The following is a 22,413-nucleotide window of genomic DNA, read 5'->3' as shown; positions in this document are numbered from 1 at the left end:
CGGGAGATCAATATCTTTTCTGAAACACACTGTCACTCGGAAGTTAGCACATGGTCTTTTTGTTACTGTACAATTTTCAGTGGTGTGTGTTCGAATTTCACGAAAAGTGTACAAAACTGAAAAGAAAGTAGAGCATCTCTCTTCAGACCCTTTTTTTTTACTGACGTTACACGAGGTTGTCAGGCAGCTTTGTTTTCATCGTGTTTTCGGAAATGGACATGGAACACTCTACTCAACGTTTTAGAGACTCATAGTCGTGAGTCATGCACAGGATAATTATCCTCAGCTGTACAAGGATGTGGGCTTAAGAACTATGTCTCTTTTAGACCGTTTTTGCCTGAAAGTTTTGTTTCCAAGTTCCAAGTGTGTATGTTTTTAACTCCACTATGCTCTTTAGATGACAGTATAGATCCTTATACATTCCTCATTTGATTTCCTAGTCCCCTCTGAATGCCAAATGTCATTATAGGCTACTTTTAATCTGCCAGACGTCATGAATATGTTAAGCTTATTATGGCCAGCTCTAATGGGAACAGTCCTCACATTCCAAGGAGCTGGAAAATAGGCTTACTGACATTCTTCAAAAGAGAGACTCCATTTTTTGTTTGTTCAAGGCCATCAATTTGATACTTGAACCTTGCTGCACATTTTGTTTTTCTATATTTAAGGCGTGTGACACGCATGAATTGTAAAATGCCACAACGGCGTTTGAAAGGGCAGGGTTGACGGAGACACAAAATACCAGGAAACCATTAAAATACCAAAGGCAAAACAATCAACCGAGTTACTCATTATCGCTCCGACACAAATTTGCTGTCTGAGTCAATACTTCACCAAAACAAACCTTCTTTTTCTGCTTTGACTCAGTGATTTTTTACCTCAGGCCTTCACATGGATTGACCTCAGCATGCATCTAAACATCGGGATGCTACACACTCCAAGATTACACAGTGAGGCTAATACAGTATATGAATGACATAAATTGTGCAATCATGATGGGAAATTATATCCCATAGTCTACAAATCATCTTCCTATAAGTGGGCTCTTGCACTTCCTGTTTTGCCCTGCAGCCATTGGCCGCATATGCTTGTGAATGGTAGACATGCAGATGATAGGGGAGGCAGAGATGAGCAGCTGTGCGGAAGTAATGCATCCACTGGAATCTGGGTCACTCTCACTGCATGCACATTTATGTTACGCTCTTAGTACTTTTTATTTGGGGGGGGGGGCGGGGGAATCATATTGTCTAGTAAAGAGAGAGCCTCCTGGATCTTAATGAGCCATCTTCATGGGTGTATCACTCTCATGGACGAAGATGGTTTAAAAAAAACGTCTGATGCTTGATGCAATATTTGATTGCCATTTCGTGATGGTGGTGGTGATGATGATGATGATGATGTCTGATGGTAATTTAGGTGTCTGCCTGTGCTATTAACAAACTGTCAACATAGAAATAGAAACTTTGATCAATGTGTTCAATACAAATAAATGAAAATACCTTAAAGGCGCACAAACAAACAAAAAACAGAATGGCACGAACGAGGCATAATAATTGAAAAAGAAAATCTAAAAATAATTACCTCGCCGTAAAACCTGATGACGTCACAGTACTCACCGGCAGTGTCATTCTTGAACACGCAGTCAGGTGTCGCGCTTCTATCACGCTACCGGCGACGCCCGCCCCGCTTTCCGCACGATCTTCGTCGAGACACCTAATTTCATCTCTGATACCCGCGTGGAAGTGGAAACACACTGGACACTGCTGACATCGCGTGAATTTTCCTCCGCCCACATAGGCGGACAAGTAGCAGCTATGCTAGCGGGTGATAAAAACCACCCCGGAGTTCTGCGGATGAAAATGAATTAACCCGGGAGAAGTGTATCCTGTGTTCAATTTTACAGTGTGGATTTAAGGTGGCGAGTGAGGTGAGCACTCGCCACGCTGAAGCTGCAGTCGCCCCTCGTCGACGTGAAGCCTCGACATCACTGGATTTATAATTCAGGTGAGAAGCCTCTGCGATGCTTGGCAACTTCTATGTGGACGCCCTACTCGATTTTAGCTGCAAGCGGGCGCCAGTTTATAGTTTGTCCAGGGAGGGTGCAGTTGGGGGTTAAGGAGGGTAATTTAAACGACCAACAGAACAAACGACCAGCGTTGCACCCTGGAGCTAGTGTTGTCCCGAGGTGGAAGAATCATGCTTGATCATGATGTTTCATTTTTAATATCCTGTTTGTCGACCGCTCTCTTCACTTCCTGTGCAGTGCAGTGCAATGCAGCCATGCCACCATCACGCATAGCGAGGACACTTTAAAGCATGACAAGGTTCACGCAAATGATTGCATGGACACATCAAAAGGAGACCTTGCAGGCTGCAAGGACAGCCGACCTGGATGGAGGCTGTGTGGTTGATGCTGCTGCAGACTCATCATGCATGTGTCTCCGTGGGGCGTGGTTGATGTCAGTGGCAGACTTGAACCCCCTATTTTGACTACCTTTCTGACCTTAAAAGCATTTATTTCATATCCTTGATTCCCATTTGAAGGTCTGTTTACTAGTATGGTCTTTGTCCTCACTAGTAGTACCAGTAGTAAAGTATCATTTTTAGTATTTTATTTACCTTATTTTCTGTCAAATTATTACTGTATATGCTTTATGTTCAATAAACAAAACAAACCAGACCAAACCAAACCATAGCCAAACTAATTATGTCAGAGTTGTCCTACTAGTAAGGACAAGGTGCATACTAGTTCATGAGCCTTAGGATGGATGTCAAGGATACATAAAAAACAAACAAACATTTTCTCTGTATCCTTGGTGTGCAGCCTTGGTCGATGTACTAGGAGGCTCTTTGTCATCAATTGAACGCACTTGTGGAACAACTGTTTCTCATAGCTAATATATTTCCCATGATGACAAATGCCACTTTTGGTTTACCAGTACCAGTACTTAATTCATACTATTAACGCTACTGTGCTGCACTAGGAACATAACTAATAACCTGCTTTGAATGTACTTGTAGCACCAAAATGTCCACTTGTAGTTTTCCCTCACTCATAAAATGCACCAAGTAATTCTCCAACTAATATGACAAAATCGACCTAGTTTTATGCGTTATGTCATCACTAAGACAAATCATTGTGTAGAATAACAGTTTCTGCACATAAACAGGATGGTAGTATTAAGGCTAAACTGTGCACTAGTTTATCTGTATGCTACTATACTACAAGTGAAGTACTATGTTAATTAACTAGTAGAATTATTATGCCACTATGTAGTACTACTAGTAGCATCAGTTGTCAACTAGGGCACCGTGTTGCCTCACCAGTCACGTGATATTGAATGCATGAACAGGCTTACTAGAAAACTGTTTGGGCACTGAATCAACGGCTGATCACTGCTCACCTGTTTTCTGAAGCTGGGCCATGACTATGACTGGTTGTTACCCGAGCCCTGAGCAACTTTGATGTCATTTTCAGTCAACCGTAAGTGGCAAAATGGTTGCCCCCTGAAATGGGCAAAAACGGGTGGATTTTACCATATAATTTATATTCCACATCGGTCATATGGATAGACTAATACTTGTGACGGCACATAGAACTATTATTGTAAAGAAAATTTGGGGGTTGACTTTCCCTTTCAGGTTCAGGTAATAGTATACTGAAGTAACACACTAGAAGACTGACTAGGGCACACGAGTTGAATGAAACAGCTGCCTGTTTTCCATCTCTCCCAGCTGCAACACACCTGATTCAGATGAGCAGCTCCTCAGCCAGCTCTGAAGGAGCATTAGAACGATCCTGATGATTTGAATCAGGTGCGTTGCTCCTTGAAGAGCTGGAAAACAGGCAGGACAGCGGCCCTTGAGGACCGACTTTGCACACCCCTGCATGAGTGTATGACATTTTTACGCACTATCAGGACACTTACATGTTACTAGTGAGCCAAAACTCCTCGCGGATGTTTTGGAACATCTATTTGGGTCCATGAGACTATTGGTAGTAGTGTGTGTCACATGCCATCTAGTTGGGCCTAATAGTAATGTGAGTGCAGCACAGTAGCTCACTAATTTGGCCTAATTAATTATGTGTTAGTAGGAAGAAAATGGTGTGAATAGTGCAAAACCATTACTAGTAGTAAGGGACAGTCATTCCTCTAGCAAACCCTAGTTGTTTGACGAATGCGCTGAACTATCTCATTATTGGGGGCAAAGAGCATAGTAGTAGATGGATATCAAGAGTACCAAATAATTTCCCAAATTACTTTGAATACTCTGTAACGCCTGCACTCAGCCTGTCGTAGAGCTCTAGAGTGTTAGAACCTAATCTGACAGCAAAGGCCACTCTGGCACTCTGAATAACCGAACGGCACATTTGAACAACGCTCTGAGTTTCTAAACGGCCAGAGCGAAGCATTGCACGCTTTGAGCATGTTTCACACTGCACCCATGATTAGAGAACAAGGATTTTGGGGACCAGACCAAAACAGCTCTGCTGTCCTTGCTCTTGGTATTTTTGTAAAATACATATCCCTCCAAAATGCAACTTATACGAGTCTGGAACAACTTGTATGTCACTGGTGTTGGGCAGAATCCTGACACATAGGGGACCCTGCTGCAAGACCATCCTCCCCGGATGCTGCGTCCTTCAGTTAGACACCAAACCCCAAACTGCTCCCCAGGCGTTTGAGCAGCCCCTTCTCCAGTGGGTGCCATAACAGTGTGTGTTTGCTATGAGGGGTCAAATGCAGAGGTTATATTTCATTTACGCATGAAAAAGAAGAGGATCTTCATAATTAGATTTTATATTAGGGTATGGTTCACATTCTGTACAGTAAGGCAACATTATGAAATGTGGTCTTTTGTGTAAACGGGAGACAGATTAAATGGCATTTAAAGCAACCTCAGCAGCCCAAATCATTTTTTTTTGTAGTCAAAAAGAAATTTTTGATTGGCCACTTCAATTACATGGGGGGTCGGATCTGGCCTGTCTTTCTTGTGTTTGACAGTTTGTTATAAAGCAAAACGAAAATGCTGTCAAATCTGATTAGTGGAATTTATAGCACTCTGACAGTTTTCTGTCTCCTCCGCCCTCGTCTGCCTGACCTAATCTGCTCTTCTTATTCTTAATTCATGATTAGGCACAGCTATCGACATAATCCCAGTAGACTATGCTTGCAGAACTCTTCTTCAGATCCCTCCGCACACTTACTCTGCAATGAAAATCAACCCATCATTCCTCCCAGTCAAAGAAGTATTAATTAACAATATAAGCGGTACAGAGAATGGGTGGATTTTTATTAACTGCAATAGATAGCACTTGAGATCATTTCAGTTACAATTAAAGATGTAAAGCTACAAGCATCAATAAACAAGCTGTTGCATCCTCTTTTTTTTTTAATCATGATATGTTCATCCTACTTTGGCTCCATGCTCTACCCACTTAAAATGACATAGGCAAAACCTAATAGTGTGAGGCCACATACACTTTCTCTGAAGCACGAATCAGTAGCTCATTCCTCTCTTCCAATAGTGAGAAAACTAAACACACACACACACACAGCGATGCACTCACGCATAAACAGACATAAATGCAGTGGAGCCTTTAAAGTTAAATGACACTGATGTCATACAACAACAAATTCAACCAAAAATGTCTTTTTTTTCTGTTGCACTTAATCCTAAAAAAGGGAGCAACCTTTGAGAAGAGTGGTTAACTTTTAAAAATGACATGACATCATGATTAAAGTTAAGACTGAGTGGTTTATTGATTTCAATGTCTCATTATTCACAACACTCAGAGGGTGAACCTCCAAAGCCGAAATGCAGATCTAATCAATGATATTGATATTTCTTGGATCGTAACCACACAGCTGGATCAGAGAGACCTCATGTTTATGTTCAGGTTCACTTGCCATTAAGGTCACCACCATGCATCATTCTCCTGGCAGAGTACTTTTAGGCCTCATGGTCCACTAGCATTGCACTTCGCTGTGTTACAGACTCTCAGTGGGATTCAAATAGTGTCTACGGAGTATCTATGTAGCTGTGTGTGTGTTTGTGTGTGTGTGTGTGTGTGTGTGTCTGTGTGTGTGTGTGTGTGTGTCTGGTCGGCTATCCTCTATAGTGAGGCCGACCTGATCTGACAGTCTCCTCAATGCTGAAAGGATGTTTGTAGTGAACGTGCAATATAAACAGGACTCAGTCCATACACACACCATCCCTAGTGATTTCATGACCCAATCAAAGAAGTCTTTTCTCATATGTACTTGTAGTTTCTTTTGTTATACCGATTTATTAGGCTGATGTGGCTCACATTTTAGCTAAATATTTGACACCATCTTAAAATTGTCTGTCTCGGCTCAACGGGCCTTTTCCTATATTCCATCTGTATTGCTATGGGTCTTTCACTCGCCGATTTCATGTTTATCAGGAATGTGAGTGTATTTTTGTGACCAACTGTGCTCAGTATGGAACTACAATGTGGCACCTACTGGGTAGCCTGCTTGACAGTCGACATGCTCGGGGTTTCAATCTTGGTTTGGGCACTCCTGTGTGGAGTGCATTTTATCTGGGTACTCCAGCTCCCTCCCACATTCCAAAAACATGCATGTTAATTTAAGCCTCGAAATTGTGCAAAGGTGTGAACGTGTGTGGATGGCTGTTTGTCGATACGTGCCCTGAAATTGCCTGGTGACCTGTCCAGGTGAGGGTGTAATCCATCTCCTGTCTGAGGGTAGGTGGGAGAGGCTCAAGATCACTTGTCACCCCATGAAGACAGCGCTAGAGAAAATTGGTGGATGCTTTTTTTTTGGACGAGTACACGTATCATTTAGTGATAGAATTTAAACTCCGTCCTAAAGAAATGTTATGAAGAATTAGTATTTTGTGAGTAGCAGTGACATGGTGAGCTTGGTTCCATTATGGAAAAAAAATCAAACAAAAAGCATACCGCATAGTACTATACTTGGGTTTTCAGCAAAATGTAGATTGGGTTAGGTGCATGATGTGCAACCCCTCCATTCAGATTAATGAAAAAGTCACTAAGAGGTGATTGTGCTTAACGGAGAAGGTTCAGACAGAGGTGACCTGAAAAGTGCTGTTTGAAAGGAAAAAAAAAAGATTATTCAGTTAAAAAAACAATCTCTCCAGTTTGTAGTCTGTTGATTTTTAGCCTTCGGTTTCCGAAGTTAGCAGCAGAATGGTGATGACACACAATTGGCTTTGTGTCATGCTGTCGTCAGTATTCTGGAGAACTCGCATCATTTCATGCGGCATACAGACAAGTGTATGTGAACCTAAAGGCTGCATTTTAGCCGCTATTAATCCTGAGCACTAAACCTTTTCTGGGAGTAACTCTTTCTGGCTCTCACATCACTTGGATGTGGTAATTTAAACGCTGTGATGTTGCGCTTTCTGTTTGCCTCTGTGAACGTTAGATGTTTTTGTGGTGCGCCCCTATAAACTTTTCCAGTTTGCCTCATAACATTCCTGAATGTCCTTTAACCTCAACATTGTCAGCGTAAGCCTCTGGCTGTTGTGTAGACATCATGTGGCTCCAGGAGGCTTTGAGAGAAACCCTTGTTTTTGGATTTTGCTTTTTCCAACTTCAGAAAAAAAAGGGAAAATTATACATTACACAATGGTCGGATGGGAATCTGCACCTCCTTCCCCTATGTTGATAAAGCAGCGTACCCATCTGGCAGTCATTTCAACTAGTATGCCCCCCTCTTTGGAGTTATTAGCAGTTTCCCATGCACACGCTTGTAAGTCACATCTAATGAATCACTGTAAGTACTTTTAATGAGGATTAGTCCACAGAGCTGCTTCTGGTGCTGGAGTGAATGTGTGTCGCGCCCTGATAATTCAGTGTAAAGGTTTAAAGAATGTGTGCTAGTGTTGTTGCTTGCTCCGTGACTGAATGAGCTCTCTACATTACTTTGAAGAAGCGTGAGATCCCCGGTTGTCCCTGCTCGCTTCTATTGCCATGGCAGCTTGTGGGGGTTGGAGAATGTAAGAGGATGGAGACACTTGAAGGTTTGTTTCTCTGCAGGCTTTTTTCCCTGTATCTCTATTATTGATAGAAGCCGTAACCTTTGTCTGGCTTGCTTCCTTCTCATTCTGCTTGCCAAGGTTTTAACCATGCATACAGCGCACGTACGCTTCCTCGCCCTGCAGCATCACTGTGTTTTTGCCTCTCAGTAGATGCAAGCTTGGAAATCGTAGGAGAGAACGCGGTGCTTGGATGATTGGTTCTTAAATGTGCAGTCTCTGTCATGTTTGTTTGAGACTCTTAAATCCAATCCGAAACTGTTCCTACTCGTCATCCCCCGCTGTGAGCGCAAAAGACTTTGAGGGAGCATGGGTTTCCGCGGCAACTGTTGCAGCCATCTGTTTGTGTTGTACTAATGTTTGGCAATGCCAACATCGCTTAATGCCACTGCATGTGGTTGTAAATGCTCACTTAGCTTTGTCTTTTTTTTTTTTTAGGAAGAGATTGGACGGGTCCACTTTCATCTTGGTAAATGGACTGCTTACATAAACACCCAGCATTTTGAATTGCCTCTGACTCTTCACACAGACACCTTCTTTGATTGTCCTACTTGGTTGTTTGCGTTCTTGTTCTTTATGTGACTTTTATTTCAGACCAGCGTTTTCCAACATTTGAGTCAAGGCACACATTCTACATAAGAAACAATCTCTCCTCGATTTACTCACACATGTATTTACTGTACTCAGCACAGTGAAACTTGGAACTGTTTTGTTGAGCACAAAAATATGATGTTACAGTGAATGGTAACACATGGGGTACACAAGGTTAATTACATCTTTTGCCAATGAGCATTTTAATTGTTCAGCCCATTACTATACGTTGCTGGCCTAGATAAATAGATGAACAAAGATACATAATTTGTAGTAAATACTGTAAACATAAAATTTCAGACCATTCAAATGAAATTGGATAATTTCGGGACACTAATGTGGTTGGGAATCACTGCTTATTGCTACATTCAGACCGAACGTGAAATATTGCGATGCGATACATGTTCGTCTTTGTTTGTACGCAAGCGTGACTACACCGCGGTTGCTTCTAGTGGACAAGAGGAGCGTTTTCCTCGGTAAGGAGAAAAAAAGACCAGTAGCTGAATTAAAAAAAAAAAAAATCTACAGTTTATTGGGAGCCAGTGTAAAGCCTTTAGGACTGGAATAATATGTTCTTGGTCTCTCTTGTGGCCAGAACCCGAGCTGCAGCGTTCTGAATGAATTGCAACTGTTCAATGCTCTTTTCAAGGGGTTCAGTTAGACAAACCATTAACATAATCAAGTCTACTGGAGATAAAATCATAGATAAATATCCCCCAAGATTTCGTACTTTGTTTTCTAAAGACAGTGAATGATTCCAGGTGTTTTCTAACATCAGTCCTCTTCTTTATTGCCAAAGGCACTTACCTACGTATTGTTTTGGTTTAGTTGAAGAAGGAAATTCTGGTTCATCCGGTTGTTAATTTGCTATAATACATAGTAGTAGGTGAACTTACCATCTAATAATGTCTTGTCTTTGTTTGTCTTTCTTTTCCTCTACAATAGACTCATCTTTTCTACATTCTCCTGCTGTAATGGAGACTCAACCAGCACCATGATGTGTCCACTAAGACTTGCTGTAAAGCTTGTCGTCGTCATCATCAGCGGCAGCGCCTGATTCTCTTCTGCCGGTACACCACGCCTGCCTCTTCATGTCTTCCCCGATTGGTTGGAAGTGCAATGTCAGCCGCCACGCCTCTTGTGGCCCCGCCCCTTAAGAAGGGAAGGAAGTTGGAGAAATTATAGGTAATGGCTGACCCGGTTCAGGCCACCAACGAGGAGCTTAGGAGCAAAATGATGGACATCCAGATTGAACTGCAGCAGGAGCGTGGCAAGGTACGAAAGCACAGGGATGAGTATTGAAAAATTATGTCATCAATATCATTGACTGGCAACCAGTCGAGTGTGTAGTCTGCCTTTCGTCTGAACTCAGACGGATGGATGTTTGAATTATCTTTTGTTATACATTGCTGAGGCCACATCAAACATAATTATGAAGGAATTTCAGCCATGGAAATGAATACAGAGATAATGCTGACAGAGCAATAGATATAAATATTTATTTTTCTGATTACTGCTCATACATTCAGAAGCTCAAGTCATTTTTGCTTGGTTATGAAGTTATAGTGATTGTTGTTCTTTTGCATCTCATTTTATAGCCACATACAGACTTACATTCAGCACTGTAACTTTCAACATTTACTTCAGGCTTGCACCAGGAACAAAAACATCATTTGACTGAGCCATTGTGTTCATTCGACTTTGAGAACTTCCTGTTTTTCTGTTGAAATCCCATAAAACTCCTGTCACAAATCCTGCCTTTGCAATACTAAAACTTGCTGTTGAGGATGACAATGTTTGAAATTTATAAGAATACTCACCAAGGTTTGATGGGTTCTTCACTGCAAGGTTTTGTGAAGTCGCATGTGATAAATTGGTACTAAAATCTGTGAGACCGAATTCATAGAAGTTAATCGACTGCCGTGCGACTAAATCTAGTAACTTAAAAGGCAATTACAATAAATTATTGCCTTCTCACCTTTGTACAACGCCTCCAAAAAATCTCAATGGGATCTTTGTTAGTACGTCGGCCACGTCTTCACAAAATGTAATGGATAATAGCCCTGTAGTTGTTTTCATAATCTTGCGAACAACAACGGACCCCCTACCCCCAAAACAAAGAAAAAGAAGGTCAACAAAAGCCAATAAATTGATGGATGTAATAATGTTCAGTGATGGTCTGCGGCTGTCTATCAGAAAAATCATTTATTGCCCCCAGGCTGAAGAGTGTTTAAATTATGTCGCAGGGCAACGATCTAAAGCAGACCAGGAAGTCCACATTTAAATTGTTTCAAAAACACCCCTAAAATTTATGTTTTGGATGATCTGAGACATTTAAATGTGATGAATATGCATCCCCCCCTCCCAAGTCAGGAAGGGGGGTAAATATATATATCTTTTCCCAGCACTCCTTTGTATGAATGAAGTGACTAGTGAGTGTATATTGAATAACGGCTAACAGACACTGCATTTTTCAGGTGTGTAAGCTGCGCGAGCGGCTCCAGGAGCAGCGTCAGGCTCGGGAGCTGGAGCAGCACAAGCATGCAGTGGCGCTCACTGACCTGCGCGCCAAACTCCACGAGGAGAAGCTCCGCGAGATTGCGGCAGCACGTGAAGCTCTCGCACGGCAGCATGAAGCGGAGCTAGCTCGGACGATTAAGATCCGCGACACTGAAGTACAGCGGCTTCAAGGACTGGTCTACGCCTTGAGAGATGGAGCCGCTGACAAGCTAAAAAATGCTCTTCTCGGAGAGGCTCGAGAAGAGGCCAGGAGAGCTTTCGATGGTGAGAGACTAAAGCTCCAACAAGAGGTATGTTTCAGCATGTACGTGGCTCCAAGTTCTTTGCTTTGTATACTCGGAATGTGAATGCAATAAAAACAGGATGCCGCATGGAAAAGCCTGTTGCCAAGCTATTGTTTCACAGGTCGCCTTCCCAGAGAAACTATGCATCTATCATGACAAAGGATCAGTGGAATAGACCTGCTGTTTACACATTTATGAACCTTGACATCTCCTTTAGATCCAAGAACTAAAGGCAGCCAAGAAGCAGGCCGACGAGGCTCTGGCCAATGCGCTACAAGCCGATAAAGCCAAAGCAGCTGATCTGAGGACAGCTTACCAGCAGCACCAAGATGAAGTGCACCGTATCAAACGTGACTGTGAGAGAGACATCCGACGACTGGTAAGGAAACAAAACATACTGACAAATGCAACATGTGTTAGTTGAATGTCATACGTTTACTGGAACATCAGCAGACAAAGCAGAGCCTCACTCATTAGCATCTGTCTTCCTGCTTCTGATTCAGCCCCGCGTTTATCTCACTGATGAAGGTTAGAGGCAAAGTAATGCTGTCTGCCTTGCTGTGACTTAACCTCACTGTGTGGACTGTGTGGTGATATTTAGTACGAAAAGCTGCTGCGTCTCATTAACACGCAAGGCTTCAATAATTGCATTGTCTTTCTTGGGTATAGACGACATGTACGGACAAAGTATAATTTGACTTAATGTCTGCTCTTTTGTAAGTTATGTTTTGGTTTCATTCCTTATTTGGGGGGTGTTTATAAGTATTATTATTATAAATATTATTTGTTAATTGTTGTGTCTTTTGTCATTGTAATTGTTTGGAAGATGATTATTACAATGATGATGATCAGAACGATCTTGATGATGACGATACCAATAATGTTCATGTGAATGAAAGGGCGATTGTCATGTGTGGAAGTCTGTGGATTTGTATGTTGCGGTTGTATAAACGTTTTTTTTTTTTCTCTCTGTTGAAAAAAAAAATGGCGGTTCAAGTCATGAACCCTTAGCGTTTTCTGCAAATCCCAAATTCTGACTGATAAAATTATCGCTCCCCTTTTCCTCCCCATGCCCTCCCGTAGATGGATGAGCTAAAGGCCAAGGACCGCGTGGTGTGCACGTTGGAGAGAGAGCTGGGGATGCAGGCTGGCTACACCCAGAAACTCCAACTCCAGAAGGAAGCCCTGGATGAGCAATTGGTTCACGTAAGAGAGGCCGAAAGACACAACCACGGCAGCCCAAAGAGAGAGGTGGTGCCTGGGCTTGGGGACAACACAGACCTGCTCAACAACCAGGTATGTTTGTCTACCTAATTATTTTATGCAGCGATTCAGTATCCCGACGATATTTGCAACACGACAGGTATACGTACAAACGCTGTCTATCAAGTCTGAGTGACAAAAAAAGCATTCGCAGTTCTCATCTTCCATTTCGTCACGTCCTCCTTTCCATGAACCTCCACCTGCCTGTTTGCATGCATGTCTTCCCCTTGTTCAGTCTTTGTACTCCTCCTCCTCCCCTCTCCCTCCGGCTTCCCAGGAGACGGAGGAGCGTGACACTCGGAGGTTCCAGCTGAAGATCGCAGAGCTCCACTCCGTCATCAGGAAGCTGGAGGACAGAAATGCGCTGCTGGCTGATGAGAGGAATGAACTTGTGAGGACAACGCATTCACAAAGAGACATTAATAGTACATGCGCAGGCACTGACTGACACAGGAAGCGCCCATTCAAGTGCAAACAAAACAATGGAAGATGATTCGGAGTCAAGTACCTGTTTGAAATGTTGTTTTCTGCTCGTTGTGTTGGAAAGGAGCAACAATGCAGTCGACAGACACGCGATGAGTGTGAGTTCCGTTTCTGTTCACTTTTCAGTTGAAACGTGTTCGGGAGGCAGAGAGCCAGATGAAGCCCATGTTTGAAAAGAACAAACGCCTGTCCAAGAAGAACGATGACCTCCTGCAAACACTACAGCGAATGGAGGAGAAACTTAAAAACCTGAGTCGTGAGAACGCTGAGATGGTGAGAATCAAATTTGCTTTGTCTCATCAAAAAAGATGAAGATGTTCATTTTGCTGAAAAGATCATTGTCTTGATTCTGCCTGCAACAGACAATTGTTTGGTTTTTGCGGTACATTTATGCTCAGAAATGACCTCTAGTGGGCATTTTTGGAAAAACATGAGCAATTTGTTGAGCTTTCATTTTGCTGTCGTTTCCCTCGCTTAGAAAGAAAATGCTTCCCGTGGCCCCTTGCAGCACCAAACCCATCAAAACCAACTGAAGCGGCCCAGTTCCCTGACAGATTTAAGCCACGCCCACGAGGAGCAGGAAGTAGAGTTTCTCAAGCTCCAAATTGCAGAACAACGCAGCATCATTGACGAACTCACGCAGGTCAACCTTTTACACGTTGTTCAATAGCCTGTTATCAAACAACATGACATGTGACTTTTTGATTTGAAAGGATTTAAAATCAAAATAGTGTTAAAACTATTTTCAAAGCCATGAGACATTATTGACCTTTTTAGACAGCTTTGCCTGGACAAGCACCTGCACATCTGCAAACAATATGACTTAAAAAGATGCTAAGTGAGATGTTCAACTACATCACGTTTGTGTTTAGGAACGTGAGTGTTTGGTGATGGGCAAAAAGACGAGGCGAAAACCTCTCAAACTAACCAAAGTAAGTACAGGATGTCACTTAAGTAACCACCTCGTCTTGTGTTTGGATGATCATCTGAGTACTGCTGTGTTTGCTTAATTGGGCTCAAGAGACATGACGACAATTCTCCTCATGTTGAGAACGACTCAAGCGTGTTTAAACAGCCAGAGGAAAACCATATATTGGCTTCTTTCATTTGATATAATTTTTTGTCTTTAGTGTTAATGAATGAATGTTGTGCGAAGCAGTCACGCTTCATTTAAATGGATGCGGGTGGTCGAGGAGATTTTGAGATGAGCGTGTTTAACGGGGTGAAGTAATTGTTGCCATCGTGCCCGATGTTGCTAGGAGGAGGAGTTTGTAGTCGGCACATAGGCTGTTCCACAGCCCACACCTGGAAATAGTTACGTTATGCTATTGGGTGCCGCAATTTAGCTCTTTGCTTTTCTTGGATAAGAGACATGTTTTGTCTCGTCTGTTGGGAAGTTTCGGGTCCAATTGCAACATGACGGAGTACTTTCTTCTCATCCTCTACTTCTCCGCCTTTATTTGTCTGTGTGCGCTGGTCTGCCTTTACTTCTCCGGTTGCCAGGAGATGACTTATAAACACGATGGTAAGGACTCTATGGGCTTTACAAAACAGCGTCAAAAATGAATGTTAAAAAAAAATGCACGGTGTGGTCTTCACAGTTATTTGGCAGGCCGGCAAAAATGGAAGGGCATTTGGGCCATTATTTATTGAATGTGATCTTTTCTTCCATTCTTCTCCATAGAGGCATGTTGTGGAGACATATTTTGGATTTGATGAGGAATCCGTCGAGTCTGAAACTTCCTCTCTGACCTCCTTTAACACTGACCTCACTGACCGTACACCTGCCACTCCAGAGGAGGAATTAGAGGAGGTAAGGGACTGGCTAAATTTCTGGCTATTGCAAGAAATCAGGCTAGTCCACAGAGCTTTTGGTAACAGGGAAATACGGGGAGATATGTTTGTCAATTAAGTCGAAGTCAATGCTCTCATTTTACAGAGTGTTTCTCGTGAGGAGTCGGAGCTTCGTTTTCGTCAGCTCACCAGAGAATACCAGGCTCTCCAGCGGGCCTACGCCCTCCTGCAAGAGCAGACCGGAGGCACTCTCGATGCTGAGAGGGAAACCAGGGTGTGTACTGTCAATTATCTGTTCGGAATATTTCATTCTAGTGTGCTTCTGTAATATCGTGAAAAGTATGAACATACATGCTGCACTTGTATATAGGAAAGTAAAAACGGTGCAAAAGTAATGATTCAATTCAAATGTATTGCGCATAAGTTAAATGAATGGACTTGAGTAAATGTTAAAAAAACATAGTCCTAAAAGTTTAAATGTATTGTAGCGTACTTTAAAGTTAATTACAACAGAAATATACTTTGAGCTCATACTTTCCTGTCCCTTTCCATTCGGACCGTTAAACCTTAGACGCGTGAGCAGCTGCAGGCAGAGCTCAGCGGGTGCCAGGCCAAAATCGTGGACCTGGAGAAGGCTCTGGTGGAGCGGGGGCAGGTAACAAAGACAAGAGATGGCGAACGCACCTCTCGGGTTCTCCTCTCACTGGCCCTCCTGCATGTTTGTCTGGCCGCTGTGCTCCTGGGCTGGCGCTATGCTGACCAGGTCTGCCGCAGGTTCCTTTGATGTCACTTTCTGCATGTGCAAAGTCACAACTCAGCACCTGCATGCCATCCACTGTCCTCCCTGGTGTGGGTTTTCTTTCCTGTCAGTGTTGTAAACAGGAAAATGATGGGTTATATTTTTAGATCGTCCTCATCGACAAAGTATTTCTTCTTCACCTAAAGACAAGATTTTGACATTTTTATTTAATATGTGCAAATGGTAAGCCTGGTACTGCATGTATGGGATCAAGATCAAAATTCATGGCTAATTCACAGAAGTTGCTGATTTTTGTGCATACCTTTCATTTCGAATGCAATTCACAAATAACTTTATGACCGAATTTTCTGGGGGTCATTGGTAAAACTCATCTCTTCTGTGTAAGCTCTCTTATGTTACTGCATGCTTGGATGATCCAGCTTCTTTTTGATACTTTGCTGAATTTCTCCTCTGATTGCCTTCTGTCACTGTAAACGTCTTTGTGTGGCTTTGTCAGCATGCTTTCCCTTGTTACCTCAGTTGAGGACTTCCTTTCTCTGGATCAATAAACTTTTGCTACCGCCACTCTTTTCTTTTGCCCTTGTGTCTATAGTGCCTTCTTTGCATGTGTCGGTTGGAATCAGAGCCATCAACCGTTATCTGGCCTCTTTTTCTGATTTCTGTTCACGTTCTCTCTTACACCTCTGCCCGTGTGTGCCATTTGTCATGTTCTGTCTGATTGCTGTGGCAGGACTCAAAGTGGGTGGAAGAGAAGCAGCACCTGCTTCGGACAAACCAGGAACTTCATGAAAAGGTAGTTTACATGTTGCAGTGGTACATTCACTCACTGGCCCCAACCTTATACGCTTCACAAGGTAATCACAAACTGATTAGATTAGTTAGATCAGTGGTTCTTAACCTTTTTCGAACCCAACCAGTTCATATGCACATTCACCGTACACTTCTTTCGTGAAAAATAAAAATAAGATTTTTTTTCAAATTCAAGACATTAAAAAAACATATTAATGAAAAAAGCAGCACTGATTGGACAAGCAATGTAACGCGCTCATCTGCAGCCAGTGATGGAAATATCACTGTGCCTGTACCACCGGTGTAGAACAATCGAGAAAAAAATCGAATCTCATTTGGTTTCAATTAAGACAATTTGTTCAAAGTGTGATACTTTGAGAACATGACAAAACGCTGACCATATACAGTAGTCATGAGTCACCTACACTTGTGTGCAGATGTGTGCACTGCAGCAGGCAGAGTCACGACTGCAGGCAGAGGTTCAGGATGCTTGGGACCAAAACGAGCTGCTGGAATTCCGGGTGCTGGAACTGGAAGTAAGAGAGTGTACTATCTCCAAACTGTCACCAGGAGGCGACAACAACAATCTCAGCTCCAAACGCTTACATGCTTACATACAGTGACTCACCTAATTTTGATGTACAGGAAATACTTCACACTTTGAAAGCCATGTTTTGTCCAAGTATGCCCCTGTGTCTCCTTGTTTTGCATGGCAGTTTGGTGAACCCCTCTGCACTGTTCTGGAATGTTCAATAAATGAATGTTGTGTTAAAGACTGAAAATAATTTTACTGGAATAAATGTTTTTTTTAAGTTCACCATCCAAGCACCATCTTTGTTCATTTTAATTCCTCCCGTTTGTGCATGACTGTCCTAGATTTTCTTTTACATGTTCCATAAAGCGGAGGTTCCTGCATCATATCAGTAATCTCATGGAGGGTTGGTATGTCGGGTACATTCAGAGCAATATTGCTTGTACCAGCATTCACTTGTTTGTTGAGTGTGCATCTATTTATGTTCCGGGTCTTTTTCACTGAAGGCAGAGAGGCGGATGTCATTGTCAGTTTTGAGTTTCAGCATGTGTTTATAGTGTATGCTCCTTGTTGGTCTGACGTGTTTATTTGTCCCACCTCCCTCATTTTAGCCGCTTTAGATCATGTTTCCACATCGTAAGTAAACCCGTCTTCAACCTACCTACTGTATCTCCTTTAAATATTCACTAAGAGTTGCAGATTTTTTATTTTTTTCACTGAGCACCACTGACAAAACGACAATTCCATCAGTAACGCGTTGCTAGGGCGCACGTCTTAACCTCAGGTGTGCATCTGTAGGAAAGAGAGCGAAGGTCTCCGGCCCTCAATCTTCACATGTCTGCATTCCCCGAGAACAGTAGCAGTGCCCTCCAGGCCTACTGCCGCCAGGAGGGAGTCAAGGTAAACCACAACCACTTAAACATCTATTAAGACCCACGAACATGCTGTAAATGTAATGTCTGCTTTTAATCTGCGAAGGATGTAGTCATTCCAGAACTAATGAAGAAACTGGATATCCTCGGAGATAACGGGGTGCGTGTCAGCATTTCTGTTGATTGAAATGTGTTCCAGCACTTGACCTTTTGTGCATGAGTCATTCTTACCTGCGTTTACAGAATCTCCGAAATGAGGAGCAGGTTGCAGTGATTCAGGCTGGCACAGTTATATCGCTGTGTGAAAAGGTGAGCCCTTGGAATGCTGCCAATTTAGCGTATGTACAGTTCGTCCGTACCGTTCCCATCAAATGAAAATGCCTTTCTTAACATCCCAGAAACGTTCTTCCCTCACACTCTCTTGCATTACAGTGGTTAAAACAAGTGGACAACACAGAGGCCGCTCTGACGCAGAAAATGATTGACTTGGAAAATGACAAGGTGAAATATTGCCTCATTAATTGGACTGGATAGTCAGTATAATGATGACAAAAAATAATAATAATGAATGCATTACCAAGACTTTTGAATGTTACAGTGCTGAACCAACTTATGAGGCCGCCGCCCATTTTAAGTTTTAAGGCACAGCTTCCCAAAATGAACAGCATTTTTAAAGTTTTCGTAATGGTTAATAACCAAATATGGAGAAACTCTCTCACCTAATTGTATTGAGTGATACAATATAAGATTCTTATGCATGGATTTTTTGGGATGTAGGCCACTTCTTGATGCTGGTGGTGGTTGTATGAGTTGATTTAGTGCTGTTGTGTCTATTGCTACTCTCCCCTCCAAAAGTATGAAAATGGTGAGGCAAATTGCTTTTGATTTGATATCATTTTAGCCATTATACTTTTAAAAAAAGTATTTACTTTCACACCATTATGTTATACTGTATTTAGTCACATTTGCAGTGTTCTTTGTCGACATATTCTAAACTAAATAAAGCAAACTGTCAATCAATCAATGACAATTCTACCACAGGAGCTGTTTAGCAAGCAGAAGTGTTTTCTTGAGGAAGAGTTGGACTACAGGAAGCAGGCCTTGGACCAAGCATACATGGTACGGAGCCAGACTAGAAATTCACCAGCAGCCTATCTTGCATTTCGACTAAAGATGGCAGATTAACATTCACTTTTTTTTTTTTAATCAAGGAAATAATAGTTCATTGAAAAGTCAATCAGGAATCTGGGGTGCATCATTTTCATTTCAGCATGAGACATTTGAATGCAACACTTTCCATGGAGGTTAAATTTGTCACATTGTCTCGGGATACTGCATCTTTGACCACTGAATTCAAAATGATTATAATGTCACATAATTTCCTGAATTTTATGTTATCTTGTAGCCAGTTATTAACCTACTAAAGAAAACCATCCAAATGTGAGTGTATTAAAATGTGACCGTGAGTTTGCACACTTCAATTCAATCAATAACACTGGTCAACAGCAAGCTTTTATGTCCCTTAATGTATTTTTGAAGCTGATTGATTTTTTTTTTGCCCTTTTTTTTCCTAGCACGTTTATTTATTTATTTATTTTGCTTTTGTTTGCATTGCAACTTATAGCTATGATGTTTCAGGATTTCTTTTTTTACCTGTAGCTGAACCTATTCATATGTATTCCTAAATATACTACTATACGTATTATCTTATTCTTACTATATCATTTTGGGCGAGAGAAAATATGAGGACATATTAACAATCAGCCCAAATATTTTTTAAAAAATGTAAATATTTCTTGACTGCGGCCTGGTGGGCCTGTGGTTAGCGCGTCGACCTCACAGTGCAGAGGACGTGGGTTCGATCCCGGCTCCGGCCTTCCTGTGTGGAGTTTGCATGGTCTCCCTGGGCCTGCCTGGGTTTTTTTCCAGGTACTCTGGTTTCCTCCCACATTCCAAAAAAACATGCATGGCAGGCTGATTGAACACTCCAAATTGCCCCTAGGTATGAGTGTGAGCGCGTGGATGGTTGGTTGTTCGTCTCTGTGTGCCCTGCGATTGGCTGGCAACCAGTTCAGGGTATCCCCCGCCTAATGCCCGAAGACGGCTGGGATAGGCTCCAGCGCGCCTCGCGACCCTTGTGAGGATAAAGGGGTCCAGACAATGGATGGATGGACGGATATTTCTTGACCAGTGTAATTAATACCTTTTCCTCTGTCGTTCACTGGTATGAACCGGATTCTAACATTAATTGAGTCTTGCAAATAGTGCCTAACAAAACAACGGAATGTGAACCATTGTAGTTTTTCCAGTGGCAAGTCTGGCAGTCAAGAAGATCTGCCGGAGAATGTTATAGTCTCGTGTTGTTATTAGTTACCACATGAGGGTCAAGCATAACAAGGTGGAGGAGTGTTTCCCATATCTGCCATGATCACATTGGTGTGTTTGTGTGCCTCATATTGATTTCTTGTGCATGCCTTTGTTCGTTTTTTTTTGTTTCATCTGCACATGCATGCCGTTATGTATGCGTGTTTGTGTTGGTGGTGTATGTGGCTGCCTGTGCAGAGGATCGAGGAGCTGGAGGCCACGCTGTATAGCGCTCTGCAGCAGGAGCAGCCGTCATGCCAGGCGGTGGCGGAGTCGCTGACAGACAGGCAGAGGGAGGAGCTGAGGCTTGCCGTGGACAAGCTGCGGCGTCAGATTCTCCGGCAGAGCCGGCAGTATGACAGTCAGATCTTACAGGAGCGTATGGAGCTCCTACAGCAGGCCCATCAGGTAAGGCTGAAAACAAACTCCGGTGAGGTGACAGTTCTCCCTCAATCCGACCCATGTGACCTTTCAGACCACCAAATCTCTGGTGCTTTGAAAAGATGCAGTATCCCTGTGTGTACGCTACCTGTAAATGTGTCCACAGTGAAACAGTGTCACAGAATGACTGTCTGTGGGCGTGGGTATGTCTGTTCCATTGTGATGAATCCCCCTTCTCCCCTTCCAGTGTTGTCCTACTCCTTCAGCATCCGTTCACTTGACACCTCACCCCGTCATTTCACAATGTTGCACCTTCAATTTTCATCTTAATCACTAACAGGCACCATGCAATCACGAAACACAATCATTACATCCTAATGATCTGTATTTACTAATCTGATGCATTTTGACTAACTGACGTTTTAGGAGGCAAGAATCAACAGGGGAAACCTTAGAAAAGGGAAACTAGCCTGTATGGAAGCTGTATTAACTATAGTGGGGAAACAACATCTTCACCTGAACTTTTTAAGCCATGAACGTGTTTTTAACAAAACATGTAAATGTTAAACTTCATATTGAACGAATCATATCAGATCTAATGTGTATTGTTTAAGACTTTTGTGGCTGTCCAATAATATTCATGTAAATATGATGCATACTTTGTCAGTTTTACATCATTTTAGAGACCGTGGGTTTATCTTTCTTTGACGTGAGATTACTAGCATCTTTCCCAAATTAATAGTCATTCATAATTATTCGGACTCTAAATTTCCCTTGGAAAACATTTTGGCTGTCTAACTGCATGTGTTTTTGCTATGCAGAGAATTAGAGAACTGGAGGACAGGATCGACTTGCAAAAGAGGCAAATAAAGGAAATAGAAGAAAAGGTACTTCTTATGTCATAGTGAGGCAAAATGTATCTCGTCAATAAAGTACCATTGATTCGACATTTCTTACTGACGACTGCTTTTCCTCTCTCTTTTTCACGACACGTTAACTTGATCCCCATATGTTCTTTTAGTTTTTGTTCCTCTTTTTGTTCTTCTCTTTAGCCTTTATTCTTTGGCCTTAATGAACATGGCTGTGGAAGCACATCAGGTACTGTACATATCGAGCGTTGTATTACCTTTCCCCCATAGCCCATTAATGAAATCGTAAATCTCTCATTGTTGTGTTTTCAGGTGTTAAGTTTCTGGAGAGGCAAGCGAGGACAAAACAACTCATAATTGTATTTTTATGCATTTGTAGACAGTTCATGACAACCCAATGGCCTTTTTGATAAATGCACTTTTTGCAGAAGAAAGCACATGTGAAACAAATAACGATATACACAAGACGAAAGATTTATTTACGAGTGACCATTAAATGACTGCTATGCTGATATTTGGACCTGGAATAGAAGCACACGACTTGGATTTATGGAGAAACACAATGGATCACAAGCGCTACGGAGGGGAAAAGAGCCACGGGAGGAGAAGATTAAAGTGCAGAGAGGGAGGGGGCGGCAAGTTAAGGATTCTGGCAAAGTATCGCCTCTCTGGTGTTTCTAAGGAAACGGCAGTGCAGCACATGTTTACAAATCCGCTCAGATGAACTTACTGGCTTGTATCTGCGTGGAGAAGAGGAAAATTACAGTCAGTACAACACAGAATACAAGGTGATTACGCATCACTTGCAGAGTATCATGATTGTCATATTTGAATTGAATATTTGAATGTTTTGTGTCATTTG

General features: G+C 42.3%; 1 protein-coding gene across 4 annotated transcripts; it reads left to right on the top strand.

The window, feature by feature from the left end:
* The first annotated feature begins 1,653 nt into the window (after window positions 1-1,653).
* Window positions 1,654-21,908, top strand: jakmip1 (janus kinase and microtubule interacting protein 1). 4 transcript variants are annotated; one of them, XM_086136029.1, is made up of 24 exons: window positions 7,779-8,034; window positions 8,488-8,518; window positions 9,586-9,915; window positions 11,118-11,450; window positions 11,662-11,823; window positions 12,528-12,740; window positions 12,985-13,098; window positions 13,317-13,463; window positions 13,669-13,833; window positions 14,063-14,122; window positions 14,875-15,003; window positions 15,130-15,258; window positions 15,556-15,639; window positions 16,475-16,537; window positions 16,971-17,069; window positions 17,864-17,965; window positions 18,044-18,097; window positions 18,181-18,246; window positions 18,370-18,438; window positions 18,979-19,056; window positions 20,500-20,709; window positions 21,504-21,569; window positions 21,704-21,780; window positions 21,864-21,908. In XM_086136029.1, the coding sequence occupies exons 3-23, from the start codon at window positions 9,829-9,831 to the stop codon at window positions 21,752-21,754; spliced, it is 2,481 nt and encodes an 826-aa protein (XP_085992155.1). In that variant the 5' UTR covers window positions 7,779-8,034; window positions 8,488-8,518; window positions 9,586-9,828; the 3' UTR covers window positions 21,755-21,780; window positions 21,864-21,908. The 4 variants fall into 4 exon arrangements, with proteins under 4 accessions (XP_085992147.1, XP_085992130.1, XP_085992139.1 ...); XM_086136004.1 differs by lacking the exons at window positions 21,504-21,569; window positions 21,704-21,780; window positions 21,864-21,908 and having other exon boundaries at window positions 7,777-8,034; window positions 20,500-21,109; XM_086136021.1 differs by lacking the exons at window positions 7,779-8,034; window positions 8,488-8,518; window positions 21,504-21,569; window positions 21,704-21,780; window positions 21,864-21,908 and adding an exon at window positions 1,654-2,004 and having other exon boundaries at window positions 20,500-21,109.
* Window positions 21,909-22,413: the final 505 nt, after the last annotated feature.

The sequence above is a fragment of the Hippocampus guttulatus genome, chromosome 2 (genome assembly GCF_054856545.1).
Source record: "Hippocampus guttulatus isolate MCC_2025c chromosome 2, RoL_Hgut_1.0, whole genome shotgun sequence".
Lineage (NCBI taxonomy): Eukaryota > Metazoa > Chordata > Actinopteri > Syngnathiformes > Syngnathidae > Hippocampus > Hippocampus guttulatus.
The sequence above is the reverse complement of the archived record's forward strand: the minus strand, read 5'-3'. Positions and strand labels throughout refer to the sequence as shown.